The following is a 26886-nucleotide window of genomic DNA, read 5'->3' on the forward strand; positions in this document are numbered from 1 at the left end:
TCCTCCTGCCTTGACCTCCTAAAGTACTGGGATTACAGGCATCAACCACCACACCTGGCCATTTAGTTAGTTTCGATAAATGTATGTACCCATGTGACCGGTGCTATGATTAAGATAGAGAACATTACTGTTACCCTAAAAAAATTCTCTCATGCCCCTTTCCCAGTCCTTCTTCTCCTGGCCCCTGGCCACTATTGATCTGCTCCGTGTGTTAAGTTTAGTTTTACTTTTTATACAATTTAAAATAAGTGTAATCATTCTAGCATATACATATACAGTACTTACACTATGTACAGTATATACTTAGAATGTGTTTTGCTTTTTTTCACTTAGCTACGGTTTTTGAGATTCATCTATATTATGTGTATCAGTTTGAGTCTTTGTATTGCTGAGCAGTATTCCATTTTATGGTTATAGAGCAGTATTCCATTTTATGGTTACAGAGCAGTTTGTTAAACTCTTTCCCCTGTTAATGGACATTTCAGTTTCTATGAACATTCATGTATAAATCTTCGTGTGGACATATTTTAGTTCTCTTGGGTAAATACTTAGGAGTGGAATTGCTAGGTTGTGTGGTTAGCATATTTAATTTTATATGAAATTGCCAGGTTGTTTTCCAAGATGGTTGTTCCATTTTATATCCTATCTGCACTGTTTGAGAAATACAGTTGTTCTGCATCCTCACTAGTACTTGATACTGTCAGTCTTTTTAGTTTTAGCTACTTCAGTGTGTGTGTGTAGCAGAATCTCACTGTGATTTAATTTGCATTCTCCTAATTACTAATGATAACTTTTCATGTGGTTACTAGCCATTCATATATTTTCTGTAAAGTGTCTATTGAAATCTTTTTCTCAGTTTTTAAAACTGAGTTTTTCTTAATATTTAAAGAGTTCTTTACATATTTTGGAGGCAAGTCCTTTGTCAGATACATATAATTGAGAATATAGTTGACCCTGAACAACATAGGGGTTATGGAAGCTGACCACCTTGCACAGTTAAATCTGCATATAACTTTTGAGTCCCCAAAACTTAGCTACTAATAGCCTGCTGTTGACCGGAAGCCTTACCGATAACATAAACAGTCAATTAACACATATTTTGTATATGTCTTATATAGTATATTCTTACAATAAATAAGCTAGAGAAAAAATGCTATTAAAATCATAAGGAAGAGAAAACATATTTACTGTGATTAAATGGAAGTGGATAATCATAAAGGTCTTCGTCCTTGTTGATTTCATGTTGAGTAGGCTGAGGAAGAGGAGGAAGGAGGGTTGGTCTTGCTGTCTTAGAGGTGGCAGAGGTGAAAGAGGTGAAAGCCCACATATACATGGACTCACGTAGTTCAAATCTGTGTTGTGCAAGGGCCAACTATATTTCTCTCGTAGTTGGCTTGCCTTTTCATGTTTTTAGTTTTGATTAATGCATGGATTTTAGCATCATTTTTCTTTAACAAGAAAGGGATGTAGGTTTACTCTAGCATGTGATTAACAGGCAGTCCGAGATTTTACAGAGCTTATTTTCTGAGGAGTTCATTGTATTACGTTATTTCATTTGCCTTTTTGTCTTTACATAGTAGGTAAGGATATGTTCCTCCCTTCCCCATCATGTAAATGAAATAACTGAGGAATTGTTATTGTGCCACAAAACTGAGAACAGATGAAGATTCTGTAATGAATACTTAGGTCATTATTTTCTGTTGACATTTTGCCTAGATGATGTGAAATTATAACTATTGATTCTGTTGAAAGAGAGCAGAAAAGAAAAAAATAACTAATTTGTGTATTGTTTCTGACTTGTTAGAGATACCATAACAATCAAAAGTATAAAATACTTTTTTTAGGATAGAATTTTTGACTTTTAATTACTTAGATGGAAAGAAGTTTGAACTGTAAGCCAATGATACCTAATATATTTTAATGCGGTCATAGTTTTTCTTATTTTTTGGCTTTTTTTTTTTTGAGATGGAGTCTCACTCTGTTGCCCAGGCTGGAGTGCAGTGGCGAGATCTCAGCTCACTGCAACCTTCGCCTCCCGGCTTCAGGTGATTCTCGTGCCTCAGCCTCCAAAGTAGCTGGGATTATAGGTGCCCACCACTATGCCTGACTAATTTTTGTATTTTTACTAGAGACGGGATTTCACCATGTTGGCCAGGCTGGTCTCGAATTCCTGACCTCAGGTGATCTGCCCGCCTTGGCATCCCAAAGTGCTGGGATTACAGGCGTGAGCCACTGCACCAGCCTATTTTTTGGCTTTTAATTCTGAATTGTGAACTTAATTTTTTTAAATGATTTTAGTTTAATTTCATCAATCACTGATTTTTTTTTTTTTTTTTTTTCTGTTAACCTTTGCTTTGTTTTTCATTGATAGGGCTTATCCAGTTTTTCTGGGTGCTAACTCCATTGCTGTTGATTTGGTTATAGAAGATTAAATTAAATAAAGTAAATATTGATGAGGAGTTATTTTAAATTGTTTTAGACTTCAACATAACATAGTATCTCATTTTTTCAGGGTGCTAGCTTCCCTTAATCTTCCAGCAGCAATTGAAGATGTGTCTGGAGACACTGTACCTCAGTCTATATTGACTAAATCCAGATCTGTGATTGAACAGGGAGGCATCCAGACTGTTGATCAGTTGATTAAAGAGCTGCCTGAATTACTGCAACGAAATAGAGAAATCCTAGATGAGGTATGTTTTATAAGATTTGCTTTTCAAGTATAAACACTGTGATCCCTTGATGTCCAGCAGGGATTGGGCCTGGGGACTTCCTCATGCTAGTGTTCACAGTGTAGTTAGTATTCATCACTTTGGTGAATTTACTGTGGCCCAGAGCCTTCTATTTAGCATAAGAGAAATTCTGGTTGAGTGAGAATGGGTTTCATTCTTATCTTAAGGGTAAGTACACATTAAACTCAAATGACCACTGTGTAAAACTAGTATACCAAGAGAAATTAACTATTATACAGACTGTTCAGTCTTTGTAATTATTGACTTATTTTATACATAGGCAGATCAACTTTCTTGGTGATCATGAAAAGCTAACTGTTTGCCAGTGTTATTCTCTTTTTATAGTGCTTTCACCTCTTCCCCCTAATTCATAAAAGTTTCTTTCTTTAGCAAAAATACATTTCACTGGTTATATGGGCTTTTGCCAGTTTAGGAGTCATGTTATCTCTTTAGATGACTTATCAATGCTTTAATCTATGATGTTTTGATTTTTCAGTTAACTTTCAGAGGATATTGTATTTATACCATTTCCAAGTACTTTGGGGTAGGGGCAGAGTACTTGAGAGAGTGTGAGTCTTGTGGATGAGAATATTTACCTCCCAGGGTTATTTAGATCATTAATTAAGCTAGAACAGAAAGATGCCTAGCCTTTGGACATATAGGATATGCTTTAATAAGTTACAGCTATTACTATTATATTCCTTTAATGATGATGGTATATTGCATTTACTCTAACTGTAATGATGATGAGATGGTGATTGTTACTCACCTTTCAATCCAAATCAGCTTTTGAAAAAGGTTAAGGTGGAAATTTACTGCGTTGTTGGCTTGAGAAAGCTGCTATTTATGAGGGGTTCTATATTAATTATACAGTTAACATTCACCAGCCTTATTTGTGTAGACACAGTCAATAAACAGAAAAACTAAAGAAAACATAATTGGTATTACATACTTCAGTACTAAAGCTTTTCTGTGTTGTACTTGATAGAAATGCAGAATCTCAGGCCCCATGTCAGACCGACTGTATCAGGATCTGAATTTTAACAAGATTCCCAAGTAATTTGTGTGTGCCTATTAAAATTTGACAAACACTGTTGTACCTTATAGTTCTTTAAAATTTGTTGATTTGTGAGTAAAAAAGCACGTGATCTGGTGTTTCACTGAAAGGACATTTTTCTAATGTCCTTTTTTAAATTATGTCTAATAATTTCTTTATTAGCCATAGGGAGAAGAACGTGGAGAGTGTTGTATAAGACCGTATGCAAGTGGCAGCAGCAAGAAGTAATTGTCTGATAGGGAGGATACAAACACTAAGAAATGCAGGCATAGCACATCAAATGAAAAGCAGTCTTGGGACATTTAGCAAATAGAAGTAAGAGTAAATCATCATTTAATAGTTTGTAGTTTACACATAATTCATTGGTTAAGGACTCAGAATGTAGAGTTGTATTTGGATTTGATTCCCAGCTCTTAAACCTACCTGTGACTTGGGGTGAAGTACTTAATATCTTCATGTTTCAATTGATCATCCAAAAAAATAGGGTTAATAGTAGTTAGCCAATAAGATAGTTGTGAAGTGGAATTTGTGTGTACTACTTAGTAGTTATGTAAATATTAACTGTATTTCCTTTTAAGTTGCTATTAATTGGAATATGTATGTTTGGTTTTGTAAATTTTTTTTGATAGGAACATTGTCTAATGTGTCAATTGTGAGAAGCATCTTTAGAAATATTAATGTGAAAACATAAAAAAACTCACATTAGTGTTTATGCATAAGTCTGTTGTCTAATTTAATATGAGGTACCTTTATTTATCTTATTTGATGTTCCTAACAGCCTTGTGTGTGTTATTCTGTCACTTGTACTTGGAGAGTCTGATTTTTAAGTAAGTTGTAAATTTAAGTTGTAAAGCTGATACTCTTTTTGAGTGTTCATCTCTGGTAGCTTTTAGAAATTTTATTTTGGTCTTGATTTTTATAAATTTGAAGTGTTCACTAGTTTTTTTTTTTAAATAATAATTTATCATACTTAGGATCTTTAAGTCTTAGATCCCTATCCATGGATTCTGTTCGTTCATTCGTTTTTGTCCATTCTTTCCATAATCTCCTCATGAATTTCTTTTAGATTGATAGTATCAGTTCTACGTATAACTTAACATTATCTTTAACATTTCCTGTTTGTGTTCTTGTTCTTCTTTCAGGGAGACTATCTTAGGCCAGCCTTCCAGCTCATTAATAGGCTATTCAGCTGTGTTTTTTAACATTCTTAAGCCATTCTATTTAGTGGTTTTATTGTTGTTAATTTTATTGATCTTTTTCATTTCTAAGATTTCTAATTCCTCGTTTTAAAAACTTACCTATATTTATCTTACTGCATGTAGGTTTTTTTTTGGTAAAATTCACATAACATAAAAATTTCCATTAATTTCCTTAAAGTGTATGTTTCAGTGGTTTTCAGTATATTTGCAGTGTTGTGTGAGTATCATCCCCCTAAAAGAAAGCCTGCACCCATAAACAGTCTCTCCTCGTTCTCCCTTTCCCCTGCCCTTGCCAAACACTAATTTAGTTTTTGTCTCTGTGGATTTATTGAAATGTCTTCTGGACATTTCATATAAGTGGAATCATGCAATATGCGGTCTTTTGAGTTTGGCTTTTTTAACTTAGCATGATGTTTTTAAGGTTCATCCACATTGTAGCATGTATCAGTCCTTCCTTTCTTTTTGTGAGTAAATAATATTCCATTGTATTCTTTTTTTTTTTTTTTTTTTGAGACGGCGTCTCGCTTTGTCGCCCAGGCTGGAGTGCAGTGGCTGGATCTCAGCTCACTGCAAGCTCCGCCTCCTGGGTTCACGCCATTCTCCTGCCTCAGCCTCCCGAGTAGCTGGGACTACAGGCGCCCGCCACCTCGCCCAGCTAGATTTTTTTTGTATTTTTTAGTAGAGACGGAGTTTCACCGTGTTAGCCAGGATGGTCTCGATCTCCTGACCTCGTGATCCGCCCGTCTCAGCCTCCCAAAGTGCTGGGATTATAGGCTTGAGCCACCACGCCCGGCCTTCCATTGTATTCTTATACTGTATTTTGTTTATCCTTTCCTCAGTTGATGGATATTTGGGTTGTTTCCACTTTTTGACAATTCCACATATAGTAGTCCCCACCTTATCTGCAGGGGATATGTCCCATGACCCCCAGTGGAGGCCTTAAACTTTGGATAGTAGTGAACCTTAGTATTTTTTGTTTTTTTAAATCTGATAATCAAGATGGCTTCTAAGTGACTAACTGGCAGATAGTATATACAGCGCAGATACACTTGATGAAGGGATGATTAATAACCCAGGCAGGAGGAGCCAGGAGCAAGAGATTTCATTACACTGTTCAGAACTGTGTACAATTTAAAACTTGTGAACTGTTTATTTCTGAGGTTTTTCATTTAATATTTTCCAACCATGGTTGAACTCGGGTAGCTGAAACTGCAGAAAGCAAAACCATGGATAAGGGGGAGACTACTGTAATGCTGCTGTATGTGTACAATTTTTGTTTCAATATTTGTTTTTAATTTTCTTGGGCATATACCTGGAGCACAGTTGCTGAGTCGTTTGGTGGGTTTAACTTTTGAGGCACTGTCAAACTCTTTACCACAGTAGTTGGACCATTTTACATTTTTACCAGCAGTGTGTGAGGGTTCCAGTTTGTCCATATCCTTACCAACCCTTATAATTGTCCATTAAAAAAAAGTACAGTCACCCTAATGTGTGTGAAGTGGTATCTCATTGTGGTTTTGGTTTGCATTTTCCTAATAATCAGCGATATTGAGCATCTTTTCATGTGCTTGGTTGCCATTTATGTGCCTTCTTTGGAGAAATGTCTGAGTCTTTGGCCCTTTTAAAAATTGGGTTGTCTTTTTGTTGTTGAATTATAAAAGCTCTTTATATATTTTGGATACTAGACCTTATTATATATATGATTAACAAATATTTCCCCCCATTCTGTGGGTTGTCTTTTCATTCTCTTGATAGTATTTTTTTTGATGGAGGAAAGTTCTTTTGATACAATACAGTTTATCTGTCTCTTTGTTGCTTGTGCTTTTGGTGTTATATTTAGGATTCCATTGCCAAAAATTTAAGGTCATGAAGACTTAATTTGTTCTTTTATAGTTTTACAGTTTTTTTTTTTGTTTTGTTTTGAGATAGAGTTTCGCTCTTATTGCCCAGGCTGGATTGCAGTGGCGAGATCTCGGCTCACTGCAGCTGCCTCCTCCCAGGTTCAATCGATTCTCCTGCCTCAGGCTCCCAAGTAGCTGAGATTACAGGCATGTGCCAACACACCCAGCTAAATTTGTATTTTTTTAGCAGAGACAGGGTTTCACCATATTGGTCAGGCTGGTCTCGAATTCCTGACCTCAGATGATCTGCCTGCCTCGGCCTCGCAAAGTGCCGGGATTACAGGTGTGAGCCATTTCGTCCGGCTGAGTTTTATAGTGTTTTTTTTGTTTGTTTGTTTTGAGACGGAGTCCAGGCTGGAGTACAGTGGCGCGGTCTCGGCTCACTGCAAAGTCCGCCTCCCGGGTTCACACTATTCTCCTGCCTCAGCCTCCCAAGTAGCTGGGACTACAGGCACCCACGACCACGCCTGGCTAATTTTTTGTATTTTTAGTAGAGACGGGGTTTCACCATGTTAGCCAGGATGGTCTCGATTTCCTGACCTTGTGGTATGCCCGCTTCAGCCTCCCAAAGTGCTGGGATTACAGGCGTGAGCCACTGCACCTGGCCGAGTTTTACAGTTTTAACTCTTAGGTTTAGGAGTCTAATTCCTTTTGAATTAAATCTTGTATGTGATGTGAGGTAAGGGTCCAACTTCTTTTTTTTGCGTTTAGTTATTCAGTTTTTTCCAGCACCATTTATTGAAGAGAATGGTTTTGGCACCTTCCTGGAAAATCGCTTGATTTATATGTCTATACTTAGGCCATTACCACATTGATTTTACTAATGTAGCTGTGTAGTAAGTTTTGAAACAGGTGTAAGTCCTGTAACTTTCCTTTTTTTTTGCAACATTGTTTTGTCTGTTTGCAGTCTGTTGCCATTCCATATGAATTTTAGGATCAGCTTGCTGATTTCTGCAAAAATAAACAGTTACAAGGTTGTTAAAGATTGTATTGAATCTTTAGATCAGTTTGGGGAGAATTGCCAGTCTTAACAATATCAAGTTTTCCAATTCATGAACCCAGGAAGTTTTTCCAGTGTTTTAGGTCTTTTTTCTCAACATTGTTTTGTAATTTTCAGTGTAAATATCTTGTCCCTCTGTGGTTAAACTTACTCCTAAGTATTTTATTGTTTTTTGATGTTATTGTAAATGGAATTGTTTTCTAATTTCCTTTTTGGGTTGTTCATTGGTAGAGTATAGAAATGCAGCTGGTTTAATATTCTGCAACTTTGCTGAATTTATTATTTCTAATAGTTTTTTTTGTGGATTATTTAGGATTTTCTATATATATAAGGTCATATCATCTGCAAGTAGAGGTAGTGTTACAACTTCCTTTTCAATTTGCATGCCTTTTTGTTGTTGTCGTAGTCTAATTGCCCTGGCCAGTGCAGCGTTGGACTGGTGAGTTGGACTGTGACAGTGTTGGAATGGTGAGAGTGGACATTCTTGTCTTGTTCCTAATCTTAGGCGGAAAGCTTCCAGTGTTTCACTATTAAGTATGTTTGTAGGATTTTCTTGGATGGCCTTTATGAGGTTGAGGACGTTTCCTTCTAGTTGGTTGAGGTATTTTGGTTATGAGTGTTGGATTTTGTCAAATATTTTTTCTGCATCTCTTAAGATGATCATATGGTTTTTCCTTCATTCTACTGATGTGGAATATTCTATTAATTGATTTTCAGGTGTGAATCACTTTTGCATTCCTGGGACATCCTACTTGTCATGGTATATAATCCTTTTAATGTGCTGCTGGATTTGTATTGATAGTATTGTGTTAAAGATATTGTGTTTATATTCATAAGAGATACTGCTTTGTAGTTTTCTTGTAGTGTCTTTGCTCTTCAACTCTTATGCCCTTATGGTGTGTCATTTGTAAATAGCATGTAGCAAGATTTTTCTTTTTAATTTAATTTGTCTTAACCTGGAAGGTTAAACCCTTTAATTTATCCCTATTTTCTTAAAATATATTAAATATATTTTATATTGTTTATCTTATAATTCCAATATCTGTAGTTTTTGTGGGTTTGATTCTATGATTTGTAATTTTTGCTGATTCTTGATTATGGTGGCTTGTTTTCTCTGGTGTTTTTTTTGTTACTGTTTTTTACTTTAAAACTTTAAAAAATAGTTTCAAATTTACAGAGACTTTGCAAATTTAGTGTAGAAGGTTCCTGTATATTTTTCACCTAGCTTCCCCGAAAGTTAAAATCTTATGCCGTCATGGCACATTTGTTAAAACTAGGAAATTGACATTTGTACAGTATTGTTACTCAGATTTTACCAGTTACTCCACCAGTGTTCCTCCTTCTGTTCCAAGATCCAGTGCAGAATACTGTATTGCATTTAGTGTTCAGTGAGTTTTGATTGTGCATTCGTATTTCCTGTAATTTATTTGTGGGAATTAATTGAGATCTGGGTTTAAGGTGAATTCTAGAAAGGATTTGTGTTCGCTTCTGCCATAAAAAGGCATTATATACCTGGCACCTCCTTAAACTGGAAGTTTTTTCCTTTCTTTTATAATCTTTTAATTATAGTAGTAATTTACCTTAGGACTTTGTGTCACACAGATAGTGTGGTTTCTAGTCCCAAGTTCAGGCTTTTGATCAGAAATCTCAGATAATACTTCTTCAGATAGGCATGTTTTCTTCTGTAGGGCAGTTTTCTGTTTGAAAGATTCATCCACTGAGAATCACCTATTTGGAAGTATACTGGTTTGAAGGTGGAGAGTGCTTTTGATCTGACCTCTCACCTTTTATTGTCCCTACCTATGTTTCTTGTTGACTTTCCATGTTCTAAATTCACAATCCAAGCCAATGGTGAACTACACAGCTGGTGAACTATGGATGGTGGGCCAAATGCTGGCTTGTCGCCTGCTTTTGTAGTTAAGGATAATTTTTATCTTTTTTAGAGCATTGTCAAAAAAGAAGAAGAATTCTGTGTGACATGGACTGTGGCCCACAAAGCCTAAAATATTTACTCTGTGGTGTTTGACAGAAGTTTGCTATTCTTTGTCCTGAGCTATCAGGAATTGTCATATATTGCTGGTGCTAGCACTGTGTCTACTGGTAGATTAGTATTTTCTTGTGTTTCTGGCCCCCTACTATCCTGTCATCTTATCTATGCATTAAAAAGACATTTAAAAATATGTAAACATAATTTTCTGTTTGTTGTATTGGAATGGAAGTCTAAATCTTTTATTTTCATGTAATTGATCAGTTTTCCCCTTTGTTTTATTTATGGCTTCTATTTATTTTAATCTTAAAACTTTCTTTAAATTGGTATATGGATGTAAATAGTCTCTTATTTATTTTTCCTTTTTTTTTTAACTGAGAAAGGTAATAGCTAATTCAGCCTTAAATTTATAAGACTTTTTGTTAAATGCATTATAACTTAGATGTCTGCAAGAAAGAAGTCGATTTGTATTCTAACCTAATATTCCCATCTCACCAAATTCTCACTTATATTGTGTATGAACATTTGTTTAATGCTTTAAATTTTTTATACCAGAAATGACATTTCAGGGTTCTTTTTGCTTCTGTTTAAAGTCATTAAGGTTGTTGGATGAAGAAGAAGCAACTGATAATGATTTAAGAGCAAAATTTAAGGAACGCTGGCAAAGGACACCATCCAATGAACTGTATAAGCCTTTAAGAGCAGGTAAAAATGTTTATAAATGACCTTCATTTAAATAAATTCCCAATTTGGACCCACATTTTTGCATGATTAAATTAGGCTCAGTTGTAAATTCATTTTTACTGAAATTGTTTTTCCTCAGTTTTAGTATAAAGATTAAAAAAGTTTGCAAAAGTAATCTGCCCATTGTCAGAAGTACAGATTCTTTTTTTGTGAGGCGGAGTCTCGCTCTGTCGCCCGCACTGGAGTGCAGTGGCCGGATCTCAGCTCACTGCAAGCTCCGCCTCCCGGGTTTACGCCATTCTCCTGCCTCAGCCTCCCGAGTAGCTGGGACTACAGGCGCCCGCCATCTCGCCCGGCTAGTTTTTGTATTTTTAGTAGAGACAGGGTTTCACCGTGTTAGCCAGGATGGTCTCCATCTCCTAACCTCGTGATCCACCCGTCTCGGCCTCCCAAAGTGCTGGCATTACAGGCTTGAGCCACCGCGCCCGGCCAGAAGTACAGATTCTTAAGAAGGGTATAAAGTGAAAATTAAAATGATCCTCCAACTTTCATTTTCTATTCCAAGCTCTGTGCATGTTTTCTTTTATTTATTTATTTTTTTGAGACAAAGTCTCACTCTGTCACTCAGGCTGGAGTGACATAGGTCACTCCAGGCTGCAGGATCATAGGTCATTGCAGCCCCAGCCTCCAGGGGGCTTCAACCCCCAGGTTCAAGCAGTGCTTCTACCTCAGCCTTCTGGGTAGCTGACACTATAGACAACGTGCTACCACGCCTGGCTAATTTTTGTATTTTTTGCAGAGATGAGGTTTTACCATGTTGCCCTGGCTTGTCGTGAGCTCCTGGGCTGAAGTGATCCACCTGCCTCCACCTCCCAAACAGATGAGATTATAGGCTTGAATCACCATGCTTGGCCCCTGCGTATATTTTAAAAACATAAATGAGGGCATATTGCATTTATGGTTTTGTAATTTTTTTTCATTTAGTAGTGAATCCTGGGTGGTTAAAAAAAAAAAGAGCTTTAAGTTATTTTGAGGCCAAATTTGTGCTTCTTAAGACTTTGATTATTAAGATTTTGTGCTAGCTGAGATAAATGCTGTCTTCTTGGTGGCTGCAGATTAGTTTTACTTATCTTTGTAAAAAGTTTGTATATTATTGAGATGTTTCTAAAAATAAATCTTTTTTTTTTTTAAGTCACATTGCTCTTTTGAGAGAGGAGTACTTTTAAAATAAATGGACCAGGCCGGGCGCGGTGGCTCAAGCCTGTAATCCCAGCACTTTGGGAGGCCGAGATGGGCGGATCACGAGGTCAGGAGATCGAGACCATCCTGGCTAACACGGTGAAACCCCGTCTCTACTAAAAATAAATAAATAAATAAATAAATAAATAAATAAATAAATAAATAAAATAAATGGACCAATTTTTGGAGAGAATGATTTCTTCCTACATTCATGAGTTGTAGGAAAAGATTAATATTAATTAGCTTTTATTTGGCAGATAGTAACCACCAAGTAAATTTTAAGGTATAGCTATGCATTTGATTTTATAAGTGATTTTGTCATCTTTCCAAAAACGAGAATGCAAAGACTATTAGGAGCTATTTTTATTGTTAAGTGAATAGGGGTCCTTATAGAAGGGGAAGATAAGTAAAGTTGGAGACTAGAACTCAACATATAACCAGCCCATAAACGTTGCTGTTAGAATCACTTCTATGCTCTCGAAACTTTTATTTTCTCCCAGAGGGAACCAACTTCAGAACAGTTTTAGATAAAGCTGTGCAAGCAGATGGACAAGTGAAAGAATGTTACCAGTCTCATCGTGACACCATCGTGCTTTTGTGTAAGCCAGAGCCTGAGCTGAATGCTGCCATCCCTTCTGCTAATCCAGCAAAGACCATGCAGGGCAGTGAGGTAAGAAGGGCATTTTGATGTGGGTTGTCATCTGCTTAAGAAAACCACATTCAAGCCATTTTATATAAAGAACTGCCAATTTTCTTATTGTCATCTTTAAAAAAATGCAGAAATAAATTGGGGTTGTTATATTTAAAGTAGTATATAGACTGTGTAATAGATAATTATACTAATATTAACTATCCTATAATAGTAACTTCCATTTATTGAATGCCCTTTTTTGAACTAAATTTTAGATACTTCACAGGTCAACATTATTTAATTCAGGTTTTATAAAAGAGAGAAACTTGGAAGTATAGACATTTCCTGAAATGAAAGGACTGGCTATGGCCAGATACACAAATTCTTTATTTCTTACAGTGTTCTATACTCCCTTCCACCTTGTTTCACTGGGACTACCTTTGAAATGAAGATTGACAAGGTGTGCATGTTAATAAATGGATAGCACCATCATGGTATTTCTTCTGATGACAAGAAAGAGAAAGTCGAATAGTAGGGCATCTGATTTGGAAAGTCCTAAAAGAAGAGAAAGTGCAAGTATAATTTAATGGCCTACCATTGGAGGTAGGGTAAGTTAGTAGAATAAGATAGAGGTCCCAAATATCTGCACAGGAAAACAAGCCAAAGTGCAAGAAATACTGCTGAAAACAGTGAATTTCCTGGCATAGTAAGTTCTGAAAAGTATTAGTTTCATTCCTTATTTGTCTTTCCATAGAAGCATTTTATATATTTCATATATTTATTCCAAGACCTACTGGATATCTGCTCTGTGTAAGGCACTATGGTGGGTACATTGGAAAATTAACATATGAATTATACACAGGCTTTACCCTCAATTTATGATCCATTGTGGAATATTAGTCATGTACAAGGATGACTGTAATATAGGGAAGAAGTTTAAAAATGTCACAGGGAAAGTATAGGAAGTATGTTACGGGGATTTAGATGAAGTACTTAAATTTCAGTAATTTGGAGCAGTTCTCATCAGAGGCTTCTTAAGAGATTAGCGCATTACGAGAAAAGAGTGGATAGGCAGAAAAAGTAAACGTGTAGGATCGGAGAAGGGCTGAGTAGTGGCTGTGTCTAGAGAGTTATCAGAGGTACAGAGGATCTGCAAACACAGCTTTTACTCCTGATTTCTCATGACAGAAGGTTTATAGACATGTTGAGAATGGCTGGAATCTGTTTATTTATTTATTCGCCAAGTGTTTGAAGGCCTACTATTCCAGAACAGTGCTGAGCACCTTGGTCCCTAACATAAAGAGACAAAAAACTCCTCAGGGTTACCTTTAGTGTAGGGTAAATGCACAGGTACTGGGCACCTCTCAAAGGGAAGAGAAAGCTACATAGTTGAATGTGCATTGAACCTGAATCTAACAGGGGAACCCAATGGAACAAGTAATATGAGTTAGTTGCTTTGAGGACGTAGGGGAGAAAAGGGAGGTGGTCAGAAGATTAACTTGTGAAGAGCAAAGAACCCGAAGAAGAAACTGCAGACCCTTGGAACAGCAATAAATTCTGGTACCTTTTTTATTTTAGAAAAAGATCTCTGTTTAGTACTCTCTTTGTATTCTTTTTGGTGTCTTGTACATGACTCAGAATTATGTGGCTTTCATCCCTTGATTCTTCAGCTTTCAGTAGAAAAGCAAAAATGGTTTGTGCTAAGCAAAATCTGCATTAGTATGCACTGATTTGTTGATATTTTATTCAGTTTTATCAGTTTTGTTAATCCTTAGTTGTGTTACACAGGAGAAAGGAACTTTTATAGTCAATATGAAGTAATTTTATGGAAGCTAGATTTTCTTGACAGGGAACCACAAAAATTTCAGTACTGTCTGTACATTCATTTGTCATATGCCTTTATCAAATAAGGCAAGCATCAGGTTTATCAAAGCTATTTCAGATGGTTGTCATAATAGTTGATGACACATTTTAGCCAGAATTTTTATGATAAAAACTGAGTTTTTTGATTGCTGATTAGAGTGATGCAATGTACACGTTTTATTAAAAAGTCCAAGTTTGATGGTAGGGCTGTTTTTTTCTTTTATTGTGAAGAAGCCTACTGTCTAGTTACTTATTTTCAGTCTCTTCAGGCATCTGGTTTTACATATTGAGATACTCTGAAAAATTTTGCAGACTAGTGGTCATCTGTATTTAAAAATTTTTATATTAAATACCTAGGATCACTGCTTGTGATTGGTTGCCTATGATCTACTGTGGCCTGAAGTCTAGTCTGTGGTTGGCTGGCCAAGCCTTGGCCCTAACGTATATGGGGCTGAGTCTAGCCAGAGGAAGGAACATCTGTTTTTTTGCACAAGGATGATGTTCAGTTACACTCAAAGTGTTACATCTGCTGGGAGTAATGGGGGGTGGGCAGGGGTACCTTTAAAAAAACCCTTTACCTCCTTAGAGGTACAGCATAAAGAGAACTGTTTAAAACTGTGTGCCCTCCCAGAGGAGTGCCTTTTTTGGATTCACAGACTTGTGGAGGATCTGCAAACACAGCTTTTACTCCTGATTTCTCATGACAGAAAGTTTATAGACATACTGAGAATGGCTGGAATCTGTTTGTTTATTTACTCACCGAGTGTTTTTTGAAGGCCTACTATTCCAGAACTGTGCTGAGCACCTTGGTCCCTAACATAAAAAAACTCTTCTAGGTTACCTTTAGTGTAGGGTAAATGTATCAAGTTTCTGCTTTCATTGCTATAGAGAGAGTCGCTTATTTGCCTTTTCTGAAAATAAAATGACAAGGTTATAAAAGTAAAATAGAAGATTTCGTTGAGGGCCTTTCTTTCTTTCTTGCTTGCTTTCTTGCTTTCTTTATTGCTTTCTTTCTTGCTTTTCTTTCTTTCTTTTCTTCCTTTTCTTTCCTTTCTTTCTTTTCTTTCCTTCTTTCTTTTCTTTTCTTTTTTTTTGCGATGAAGTCTTACTCTGTCACCCAGGCTGGAGTGCAGTGGCGCAATCTTGGCTCGCTGCAACCTCTGCCTCCTGGGTTCAAGCAATTCTCCTGCCTAACCTCCCGAGCAGCTCTTTTTCTTTTTCTTTTCTTTTCTGAGTTGGAGTCTTACTCTGTCACCTAGGCGGAGTGCAGTGGTGCAATCTTGGCTCACTGCAACCTCTGCCTCCTGGGTTCAAGCAGTTCTCCTGCCTAGCCTCCCGAGTAGCTGGGACTACAGGTGTGCACCACCATGCCCAGCTAATTTTTGTATTTTTAGTAGAGACGGGGTTTCACCATGTTGGCCAGGATGGTCTCGATCTCTTGACTTCATGATCCACCCGCCTTGGCCTCCCAAAGTGCTGGGATTACAGGCGTGAGCCACTGCGCCCAGCCCATTAAGGGCATTTCTTGTGTCTCATATTGTACTTGGTACTGTTAAATGCTACAGAGGGTTTTAAATCTAAAACTGGGGTCAGGAACCTGTGGCTTGTGGGCCAAATCCAGCCTGCCTCTTCTCTTTGTATGGCCTGTGAGCTAAGAATGAGTTTTACATTTTTTAAATGTAAAACTCTGCTTTCTACTTCATTTTTTAAATGGCTGAAAAAAAATCAAAAGACTTTTAATATATGGGCTTTATATAAAATTCAGATTTCAGTGTTTGTTAATACATTTTTGTTGAAACATAGCTGCGCTCGTTCATTTACACATTGTCTTTCACTCTACAAAGCAGAGTTAAAGAGCTGCAACAGAGACTGTGGCCTACTGAGGCAAAAATATTTTCTGTTTGGTCCTTTACCAAAAAAGTTTGTAAGTTCCTGATTAAAAGACAAAGTATTGACAACCTAGGTGATGCCGTTCCTGCCGTTCTGTTTGACCTCATCTGCTGTTCTGCCTTTTGTTTACTTTGCTTGAGCCAGAGTGGCCTTTTTTTCTTTCCTTTGATCCTGCCAAGCTTTTGCCTGCCACAGGACTTTTACATTTGCGTTTCCTTCTGTGCAGGGCTTTCTTCCCATTTCCGTGGCTATTACCTCTTTTTCATTAGTCTCAGATGTCACCTCTTCTCCATCTTTGTCATTGTCTACCCACATTATTCTATTTTTGTGTATTTGTTTAATCCTCCCCTTTGCATATTTATTTAATCCTCTCTGGTGCCCAAATGAAGGTAAAGATTGTTTTTGTTAGTAGTTGTGTCCATAGCATCTAGAACGGTTCCCAAAACAAAAAGTATTTGTTTGAATGATCATCACTGGCAGCCTAACTTAATAAAGGGATACATTTAATTGCAGTTGAAAGATGGCTGGAGCTGTATGTAACAAATAAATACCCTAGGATTCTAATTATTTATATACTTTGATAACATATTAAACCTCAAATTTGAATTTATAAGAAAATGTAGGCAGTGATTTTCTTATTATCTTAGTCATTTGTGGAAGCAGTTTAATTCATTTTCTACTTCATTTACTCTGTTAAAATGAGGCCAGTGTCATATAATCTGAATTATGTTAAACTAGTGTACTGCATATGCAGTTTTTTAAAAAGATGTTCATAATACAAGGGATCTCTATCTTTGTGTGGTAGTCCACAAGTTTGTTCATAAATTGGTTGTTTGAAATGGCATTTTTTTCCCATAAAGTTAGAATTATTGCATTTTTGAATATCACAGGATTTGTTAACTGTTTGGCCCTCTGTATCAGGCTGGTTAGAAAGCTTCTGTATCCATCTTGTTAGATACCATGGAAGTTGCGGTTAACTTTTCTTCCTAATCTAGGTAATGTGATTGAATACTTACCCTTTGTTAGAAGTTATGTTGAGCATTTTATATAGATTATCTCAGTCTTCACAACAGTCCTGACATAGGTACTATTATGCCCATTTTGCAGTTGAGAAAATTGGATTTTCTAAGTAGTAACCTGTCCTTGATTGCACAGTAACTAAGTCCATTATAGTCTCTAAGGGAGTATGGTCAGAGTTGAAGTGTTTTTTTTTTTTTTTCCTATGTAATTACGTTTTTTCTATGTAATTATGTTTCACTTTGGTAGACCATTAGTTCATTTGTTTCCTTATTCAAGTTTTGACTTAATCTTGTTTTTTGAGTGAGTAAATGTTCATGATTCAAAAGGTACGTGCAGAAAGCTTCATTCCTTTTCGTTCTACTTCTTTCCTGTATATTTCCTGTAAGTAACCATATTTGTTAGTTTCTGGTTTGTCCTTACTGATTTTCTTTTTGCAAGAACAACAAAAACAAAACTGCCCCAAAATTATGCATACATATGTATACATATTATATATGTGTATATTTATTTTCTGATTTTCCTTCTCTCTTACTGAAATTGCAGTATACTAGATATGCTTTTGCACCCTTTTTTTTTTCATTTAATAATATATCCTGGAAGTCACTTGGAAGACAATTTTTATTCACGTCATCTAATACCAACTTCTACTAGGTCTTTAAACAGACTTTGTCATATCCACCCAGGTATGATTCTTTCTCTTCCTCCCTCCTTTTAGAGTTTCTGTGGTTTGATGTTTTCTGGGAATCATGTTTCTCTTTCCACAGCCTTCTCCTCTGTACTTTCTTCTTTCTCCACTCCCTTTCTCCTTCCCTTCCCCATTCCTTCCTCTCTTCTGCACCTCCCCCTTCTCTTCCTTTCCCTTCCCCTTCTCTTCCTTTCATTTCCTTCCATTTAGGAGATATGGGTATAAATGAGGCCAAAAAGGAAATTCACCTACATTTAGAAGAAACCTCAAGTCTCTGGTCTTCACAAAGGGATGTTACATTGGACATTCCTATCAAGGAGCTAACTAAGACTGTGGAAGGAAGAGTAGAATAGGAATTTTTAGAAACAGGCAGTTGGTAGGGGGATCCATGGGAATTGAAATTGCTGCTGGTAATGAGAAAGACGGGTGGAGACAGGGCTCATGATGCCCTCTTCTTCCTTTGTCTTTCCTCCAGTTTTCTTTCTATGAGCATCATTGGGGCAAGCAGAATAGGGAGATTGGGTGGTGGTCCTAGCAAAGTATGAAGAGATGAGTGAAAGGGGCAACTTGAAAGTGCTCATTAGAAGGCGCTTGAACACTATTAATATGAAGGGGTGTTTATAAATCATGTGGGTATAGGTCAGAGAGTGTCTTGACTGAATGCAAGAGATAAATCTGTTTTGTTTTTGTGTTTTGTTTTGAGACAAGGTTTCTCTCTGTCACCCAGGCTGGAGTGCAGTGGCATGATTATGGCTCACTGCAGCCTTGATCCCCTGGGCTGAAGCAATCCTCCTGTCTCAGCCTCTGAAGTAGCTGTGACTGCAGGTGCACACCATTGTGCCCAGCTAATTTTTTTTTTTTTTTTTAAATGTAGAAATGGGGTCTCACTTTGTTGCCTAGGCTGGTCTAGAACTCCTAGGCTCAGGTGATCCTCCTGAAGTGCTGGGACTGCAGGCTCGAACCTCTACATCTGGCCTAAAACTCTTAATGATATTTGAAGAGAGGCACAAGAACCCTCTTTCCTTCTTCCTCTCCCAGTGTATAAAATAGATGTGGTATATAGGTTTATATCTGTATCTTTTTCTATTTCTCCATCTACCATGCTTGCTTCATAACTGTCTATATTTCTATGTTCACCTCTATTTCTCTATGTCTCTCTCAGTCTCTCTAGGCAAAATAGGATATCTACTTACCTACAAAATCGTACCTTTGCCTGCTTCACAGCTATGGTCGGGAGGGAGTATGGTGTAGAGTGGCTAAGAGATTGGTTTTGGAATTAGTCAGACTTAGGTCTCAAATTTCATCTCTACCCCTTAGTAGCTGTATAACTGTGTCACTTAATTTTTCTGAGACTCATTATCCCTGTCTTTGGAATAGGGGTCATAAATATGTATACCCCATGGGGTATTGTAAGGAATACATAAAATTATATTTCTGAAGTGTTTAGCATGGTGCCTAACACATAAGAGTTCAGTAAATTATAGCTGTTGCTATTGTTATTAATGCTGCTTTTGTTTTAATCTGAGTCAACTGAAGGTACAATGTCTGTCTATATAAACCTGACGTTCAATTTATATTTGGCTCTCTGAGAAACCATGTCTCTCTTAGCCTGAATGAACCTTTATATATTATTTCCTTTTCGAATTTTTTTTTTCAGTTAAACTAAGGTGTCTTTTTTATTGTTTAGGTTGTAAATGTCTTAAAATCCTTATTGTCAAATCTTGATGAAGTAAAGAAGGAAAGAGAGGGTCTGGAGAATGACTTGAAATCTGTGAATTTTGACATGACAAGCAAGTTTTTGACAGCTCTGGCTCAAGATGGTGTGATAAATGAAGAAGCTCTTTCTGTTACTGAACTAGATCGAGTCTATGGAGGTCTTACAACTAAAGTCCAGGAATCTCTAAAGAAACAGGAGGGACTTCTTAAAAATATTCAGGTGAAATTCATATATTTAATAAGATCTATGTTTTAAAAATTACAGAAAAGATATGTCTGGACTAAACCTATATTCAATTAGGAAAATGACATTGGAGAATATCTGTAGTTAAGAGTAGAACTTAATACATGTATATTTTGTAAAATTAAACTTGGCACATGAGTTTTGTTTATATCTATGAAACAAAGTCATTTCTTTTTTTTTCTTTTTTTTGAGACAGAGTCTCGCTTTGTCACCTAGGCTGGAGTGCAGTGGCACGATCTTGGCTTACTGCAAGCTCTGCCTCCCGGGTTCCCGCCATTCTCCTGCCTCAGCCTCTGGCGCCCGCCACCATGCCTGGTTAATTTTTTGCATTTTTAGTAGAGACCGGGTTTCACCGTGTTAGCCAGGAGGGTCTGGATCTCCTGACCTCATGATCCTTCCGCCTCAGCCTCCCAAAGTGCTGGGATTACAGGCGTGAGCCACCACTCCCTGCAGAAACAAAGTCATTTCTATGACTAAAATGTTGCATATTACTTAGGAGTGCTTGATACTTCAGATATTTTTCATGGTTCCAAGTTTTTAATAGCTTTGGTTTTTATTCCATATAGGAGGAAAATCGAAATTAGTTGGAATTATTGATACCTTTAATTATATGGCTAACATACATACAGACTTCAGTCATTTTTTTAAAAGATAATGCAAACTAAATATGTTGAGAATTTTGAAGTTAGTGTTCGTGTTTACGGATAGGTAGTTTGGACTAACAGAGACTTGAAATTCTGCTCTTTTAATAGTTAACGTGCAGAATTAAACATATATTTCTACTCCTAAATATTGTATCTATATATGATATAAAATATTCCAAAAGGTAAAATAATTTTCATGTTATATTTTTTGCAAGTGTTATATACTAATAGAAATCCATGGTCATTGGTTGTTTTGACTCCTATTGGATTTTTGAAATTTTTACTTAAGAAAGATTTAAAGCATAATGAGACTTCAAAAGAGTATACTAGGTAATTCTAGTAATTTTGGATATGTATTTAATTACATATGATTTTCATAATTGGAAAAGATCAATAAAAATGTTATGAGCTATATTACTTTTGTAAATAAATGTAAATACATAAATCTTTCTTTTTTAACAAGGTCTCACATCAGGAATTTTCGAAAATGAAACAATCTAATAATGAAGCTAACTTAAGAGAAGAAGTTTTGAAGAATTTAGCTACTGCATATGACAACTTTGTTGAACTTGTAGCTAATTTGAAGGAGGGCACAAAGGTATGAAGTACATGCAAAAGGAATCATAGCTGGCAAGTACAGATGTGAACGTATTGTTTGGAAGTTAAATGGTATTTCCAGTTGAACCAAATTACTCTTTGCTTGGAATTTTAGCTTTAACGCTATTGCCTCTGCGAAGTTTGTTACAGGAGGGAGAAAGCTTAATGAAGGTGGCAGCATTTCATGGGATTGCATATTTCAACTGGCAGAAAAGGGGTATAAATATTCGAGGTAGCAGGAATTAGCAGAGATGTCAGTGACACCTTTTTAAGGGATAGGAAGTTGACTAATTTGATGAATTTTGAGAGGACAGGAGTATTGACTCATTTGGGGACTGATTTGTGATGGAAAAGGTGGGGGGCATGACTTTTATATTCTGTGTGGTGGTTTGCTGAGGACAGGCTTGTGGCCTGCCCAAGTGTCAAGAGGGCTTGCTAAATATGTAAGTACTTTCTTGTTGTCCTTTAAAAAGTTTAGGGAATTTGCTTATATTTCTTTTTACCAATTACTTTGTTTTTGAGGGAGCAGTGACTTTCAAGTTTTTTCAGATGCATAATTCCTTTTGGTACTTAACTTCATAATACTCACTGAATAAAGTTGCCTTGATACAAATACAGTAGGTCAAATGTAAAACCCTCCGAAGAAAGGGTGAAAATACTGCAAAGCCTTCCAAATAGGATAGTAAAATGCCATTTTAATTTGGTTTAAAATGCTTTGTTTAAATAGGTAAGCTGAGAAAACCCTCCAGAGAGCCTTTAGAAATTCTTTTAAGGGTTTCTGAAGTGTGCTTGCATTTCTGTAGTGAATATGAAAACCTAATCCTTCCACTTAAATAGGTTTAATGTTATTAAGTAATTGACTTTTCTCTAGGAATTAGGAAGATTTTCATGATCATGAAACTTTTAACTTGTTACATTTTTGATGATAATGTTCTGTAAAAATGATTTTATTTTTATTTTCTTTAGGAATCTTGGATCACATTTAATATTAAGTTGTTGGGCCTAGTAAATTGTATGAATGTATCTCATGCAGATTTCAGTTCTTCGGCTTTAACTATCATTGACAAATTAGCTTTAGATCGCATTACTCTCTGGATTAAAAAATTGTTCTTGTTCATTACTTGTATTTGTTCTTTGCTTATAGTTTTACAATGAGTTGACTGAAATCCTGGTCAGGTTCCAGAACAAATGCAGTGATATAGTTTTTGCGCGGAAGACAGAAAGAGATGAACTCTTGAAGTAAGTCTGTTTTGTGTATCAAATTGTACTTAAAGAATTTTCTTTTAAAAAATCATGTAGAGACTTTTGGTGTGAATTTGGTAATATGAGATAGCAATTTCCCTCCTTTTCTGCTGGAAGAAGGAACTAGATCGAGTATTTTACAAAGCAACAAGCAAACAGCTGCACAATCTGGGAATGAAAGGATGAAAAGAAGCAGAAACTCTAGATACAGGAAGTACAGTGAGGTCACAGAAATGATAGAACAGTTCAGGTGGCAGATCTCAGGAAGTGCCAGTAAATACAAGCAATTTATTTTGAAGTAGCAAATAGGTTCCTTACATAAAACTACAGCTGTAGAACATGGAGGAGACAGCGTGAATAGCTCAGAGAATACCAGCAAAATCACTTTCAGAAGGAGGCCGCCGAGAAAGCAGTTAACATGCAACTCATTTTCTGCTGAGTAATCAATACAGAGTAGCACAGTGCTGATAAAAGGTAAAAAACATTAACAAAATTTAATAAAACTTCATAGATGAAGAACATTTACCAAAATAATATTGCCACAGAATAGATGAAAATTATGAGCAAACATCTGACCATGAACTAAACAAAACAACAACAACAACAACAAATGTAAGAAGGCAGTCATTCTAAGGCCAAGGTCCCCAGTCCTGGGGCCATGGACTGGTACTAGTTCGTGACCTGTTAGGAACTGGGCTGCACAGCAGGAGGTGGGTGGCAGGCAGGCAGGTGGCTGGGCGAGTATTACTGCCTGAGCCCCACCTCCTGTCAGATCAGCCATAGCATTAGATTCTCATAGGAGCGCAAACACTACTGCGAACTGCCCATGTAAGGGATCTAGGTTGTGCGCTCCTTATGAGACGCTGACTAATGCCTGATGATCTGAGGTGGGACACTTTCATCCTGAAATCATCTCCCACTCCCCTGTGGAAAAATTGTCTTCCACGAAACTGGTCCCTGGTGCCAAAAAGGTTGGGGACTGTGAGCACTCTAAGGAACACTTTGAGCAGAAATTCCAGAACTGCAGGAATATGGTAAGAAAACAGGAAGTGATAAGATGTGAGGTGTCAGAATTCAGGAAAGAAGTAGAAGGGAAGAATAAAACCGTCATGAAATGGGAAGGAGCACAAAAGGCGAATAAATGCTGAAGAACACACAGGAACGCAGAGTAGAAATTAGGGAATTAAAATGAAATCAAAGTCAAGAAAGAATTACAAAGGATTAGAGAGAAAATGGGCACAGAAGACCTAATATATGCAAAATTGAATTTCTCTCAAAGAAGAAAAACCAGACAGAACAGTTATTTAACGTTCTCTAAACAGAACACTTATTTAATGATACTCAAGAACATTTTCTTGAAGTAAGTGAAGGTTGTTGAAAGAGTGTATCATATGGTAGGGGAAAATGATCAAGAACTGTCAGCTTCAAGGCATGTAAATTATTGGCCTTAAAAGATAATGGCAGAATCCTTTAGCAGTCAGGCAAAACAATCAAGTCAATTTATAAAAAGGCAAAAAAAAATTAGGCCGAAAGCTCTGTATGCTAGAAGAGAGTGGAGTGATTGTTTTAATCTCAAGGATAGTAAATATGAGTTAAAGATTTTATATCATATAGTAAATACAAGCTAAAGATTTTATATCCAAACTGTACTTTGGGTACATAAAAGACCATCATAAATAAAGAAACATATGCATTCAACATACTTTTGATTAAAAATGTCAGCAGCTTTTCATTTGGAATTAGACAAGTTGATCCTAAAGTTTATATTCATTAGTAATAAATATAAAGAGCTGAAAGAGTCTTATACTGATGACCCTTTCAGGCAACTAGATCTTTATTCATCTCTCTGTTCATATTCATGAACAGAGAACATGTTCGTGTTCATTCACCTCTCTACTCATGTTTATGAGAGAAGTTACCATTTTCTTCTAAGAAAGAACAGGTCAGTTGCTTTTAGAATATTTCTACTAAACCTCTAAAAAGCAAATAAATAGAATGTTTTAAAAATGTTCTAAGTGTTTAAAAAAAAAAAAAGGTTTTTTTTTTTTTTTTTTAGACGGAGTTTTGCTCTGTCACCCAGGCTGGAGTGCAATCATGCAATCTTGTCTCACTGCAACCTCCGCCTCCTGGATTCAAGCAATTCTCCTGCCTCAGCTTCTTGAGTAGCTGGCATTACAGGTGTGCACCACCACGCCTGGCTAATTTTTGTATTTTTAGTAGAGACAGGGTTTCACCATGTTGGCCAGGCTGGTCTCGAACTCCTGACCTCAGGTGATCGGGATTACAGATGTGAGCCACCCCCACAGCCTAAAAAAAGATGAGTATTCTCCATATGAGTCTTAATGATAAAAAATCTAACAAAAATTAATACAAAACAGTCTACAGACTAGTTTCAATTATGAATATGGATGCAAAAGTCCTAAATAAAGTATTTGCCAGTAATAGTCACCAGGACGTTAAAAAAGATTTATTGACCAAGTGGAGGGGGGCGTTTGTTCCAGTATTCAGTATTCATTGTTTTTATATCAAAGGAAGGATCACTGGTTTGTCTTGATAGATGAGGCAGAAGCATTTGAGAAAATGAGTGTTCTGATACTCAGTAAAATAAGGATAGAAGATAGATGCTTCCATAACATGAAAATATATATATGTATGTGTGTGTATATATTTCTGCCCAAAACTCAGTATAGTGATTAATGGAGAAGCACTATAAAGAGTTCCCTCTCAAGTCAAGAACAGAAAACAAATGCCACTATCAGCACTGTTTTTAAATACTGTACTGCAGTACCAGCCAAGGCAATCACATGAGAGAGAAATTAAAAAATTGGAAAGGAAGAAGTAAAACTAGCACTATTTACAGACATGATTGTACAACTACTTGAAAACCCAAGAAAACCCCAAAACTCTGCAAATAATAAAATAATTATTACTGAAGTTGTTGATCATAAATATAATTTGTAGAAATCAGTGACTTTCATGTAAATAAGCCTATAGAAGATAAGATGGAGGAAGAGATCTGCTTAAAATAGCAACAAAAAAGATGAAATATAAGTTTATAATATTTGAGATCTATGTGAAGAAAACACTATTTCAAGGACACAAAAGAAGACTTGAGCAAGTTAAAAAACATGTTCTTGGATAGGATGACTCAACTTCATAAAGATGTCAATTCTAAGTTAACTTATGCATCAACTGGGTGTGATGGCATGCACTTCTAGTCCCAGCTACTTGGGAGATTGAAGTGGGAGGATGGTTTGAGCCCTAGAGTTCTAGGTTGTAGTGCGCTATGATTGTACCTGTAAATAGCCACTGTACTCCAGTCTGGGCAACAGTGAGACCCTATCTCTAATAACAAACATAAATAAAGAAATAAACATGCATTCAACATACTTTTGATTAAAAATGTCAGCAGCTTTTCATTTGGAATTAGACAAGTTGATCCTAAAGTTCAAGTAGAAAAAGAAACAAGGTCAGCCAGGAAAACAGTAAAAAGAATAGTGAAGGGATACTAGTTCTGCCAGATACTAAGGTATATAATACCGTCTTTAATTAAAACACAGTGGTGCTGGTACATGATTAGACAAAGACAGAACAGAAAATAGAAATAGATTCAAATACATATGTGAATTTAGTGTAAAAGATCTTCAGCCAACCAGAAGAGGTTGTGGACAACTGCCCAGCCATTTAGAAAATAAAAGTTATCTTTATACCAAAGTAAGTCGTGAGTGGACCATACTTGAAATTTGTAAATGATGTATAAGGTGTAAAATAGAATGGAGAATTCCTTAATAAAGCTGAGATGGGCAGCATCTAATAACTCCTACTTAAATTCCAGAAGGCATTAAAAAAAAAGAAAAGAATAAGTTCCTCACAGAAATATGGTAAGCAGAGTCAAATTGGGAATCCAATATTTGAAACTTATTCACAGGCAAAAGGCTAATTTACTTTATTTAGAAAAGAACTCCTAGAAATCGATGAGAAGAAAACTCAATAGAAAACTGAGGAAAAGACGCAAACAGAATTTTGCAGACGAGGAAATATAAATGACTCTTAAATAAATGAAATAAAAAGAATACCCATATTCATTATAAAATACAAATTAAAATTAGTCTGAAATAATATTTTTCAGATTGGCAAGAATCCGAAAGTTTGATAAAATGCTTTGTTGTCACATGTTGGAGAAATAGATTTTATATATTGCCATGAGAATACACAATGGTGCAATCCTTGTGTTGGGCAGTTTAGCTGTAAAGAATAAGACTACTAACGCAAACATCCTTTAATCCAGCTGTTCTGTTTTTGGGAATCTGTTCTGAGGATATGTTAGAATATGCTAGAAATGACATATTTATGAGCTTATTCATTTCTGCATTGCAAATAGCAGTAAAAAAGTAGAAACAAATAAAGTGACCAGGGCTGCTGAAATAAAGGTATACTTGTATAGTGAAATGCTGTGCAGCTATTTTAAAAAACAGGATGTTTTCAATTTACTGATATGGAAAGATCTTCAAGATAGGTACGGTAAAAAGACGCAGAACAGTGTGTAGAGTACGCTTTG

The 26886-nt window shown here is 36.3% G+C and overlaps 1 protein-coding gene across 2 annotated transcripts in view; it reads left to right on the plus strand.

Annotated features, from left to right (window-relative positions):
• PDCD6IP (programmed cell death 6 interacting protein) overlaps positions 1–26886 on the plus strand; it is a 78958-nt gene that overhangs the window by 42442 nt on the left and 9630 nt on the right. For both annotated transcript variants that reach the window (XM_010372978.2, XM_010372979.2), the window contains exons 10-15: positions 2513–2690; positions 10467–10578; positions 12297–12466; positions 19573–19821; positions 20953–21087; positions 22231–22325. In XM_010372978.2, the coding sequence (XP_010371280.1) occupies positions 2513–2690; positions 10467–10578; positions 12297–12466; positions 19573–19821; positions 20953–21087; positions 22231–22325 (939 nt within the window). The remainder of the gene's footprint in view (positions 1–2512; positions 2691–10466; positions 10579–12296; positions 12467–19572; positions 19822–20952; positions 21088–22230; positions 22326–26886) is intronic.

The sequence above is a fragment of the Rhinopithecus roxellana genome, chromosome 1, assembly GCF_007565055.1.
Source record: "Rhinopithecus roxellana isolate Shanxi Qingling chromosome 1, ASM756505v1, whole genome shotgun sequence".
NCBI classification, from domain to species: domain Eukaryota; kingdom Metazoa; phylum Chordata; class Mammalia; order Primates; family Cercopithecidae; genus Rhinopithecus; species Rhinopithecus roxellana.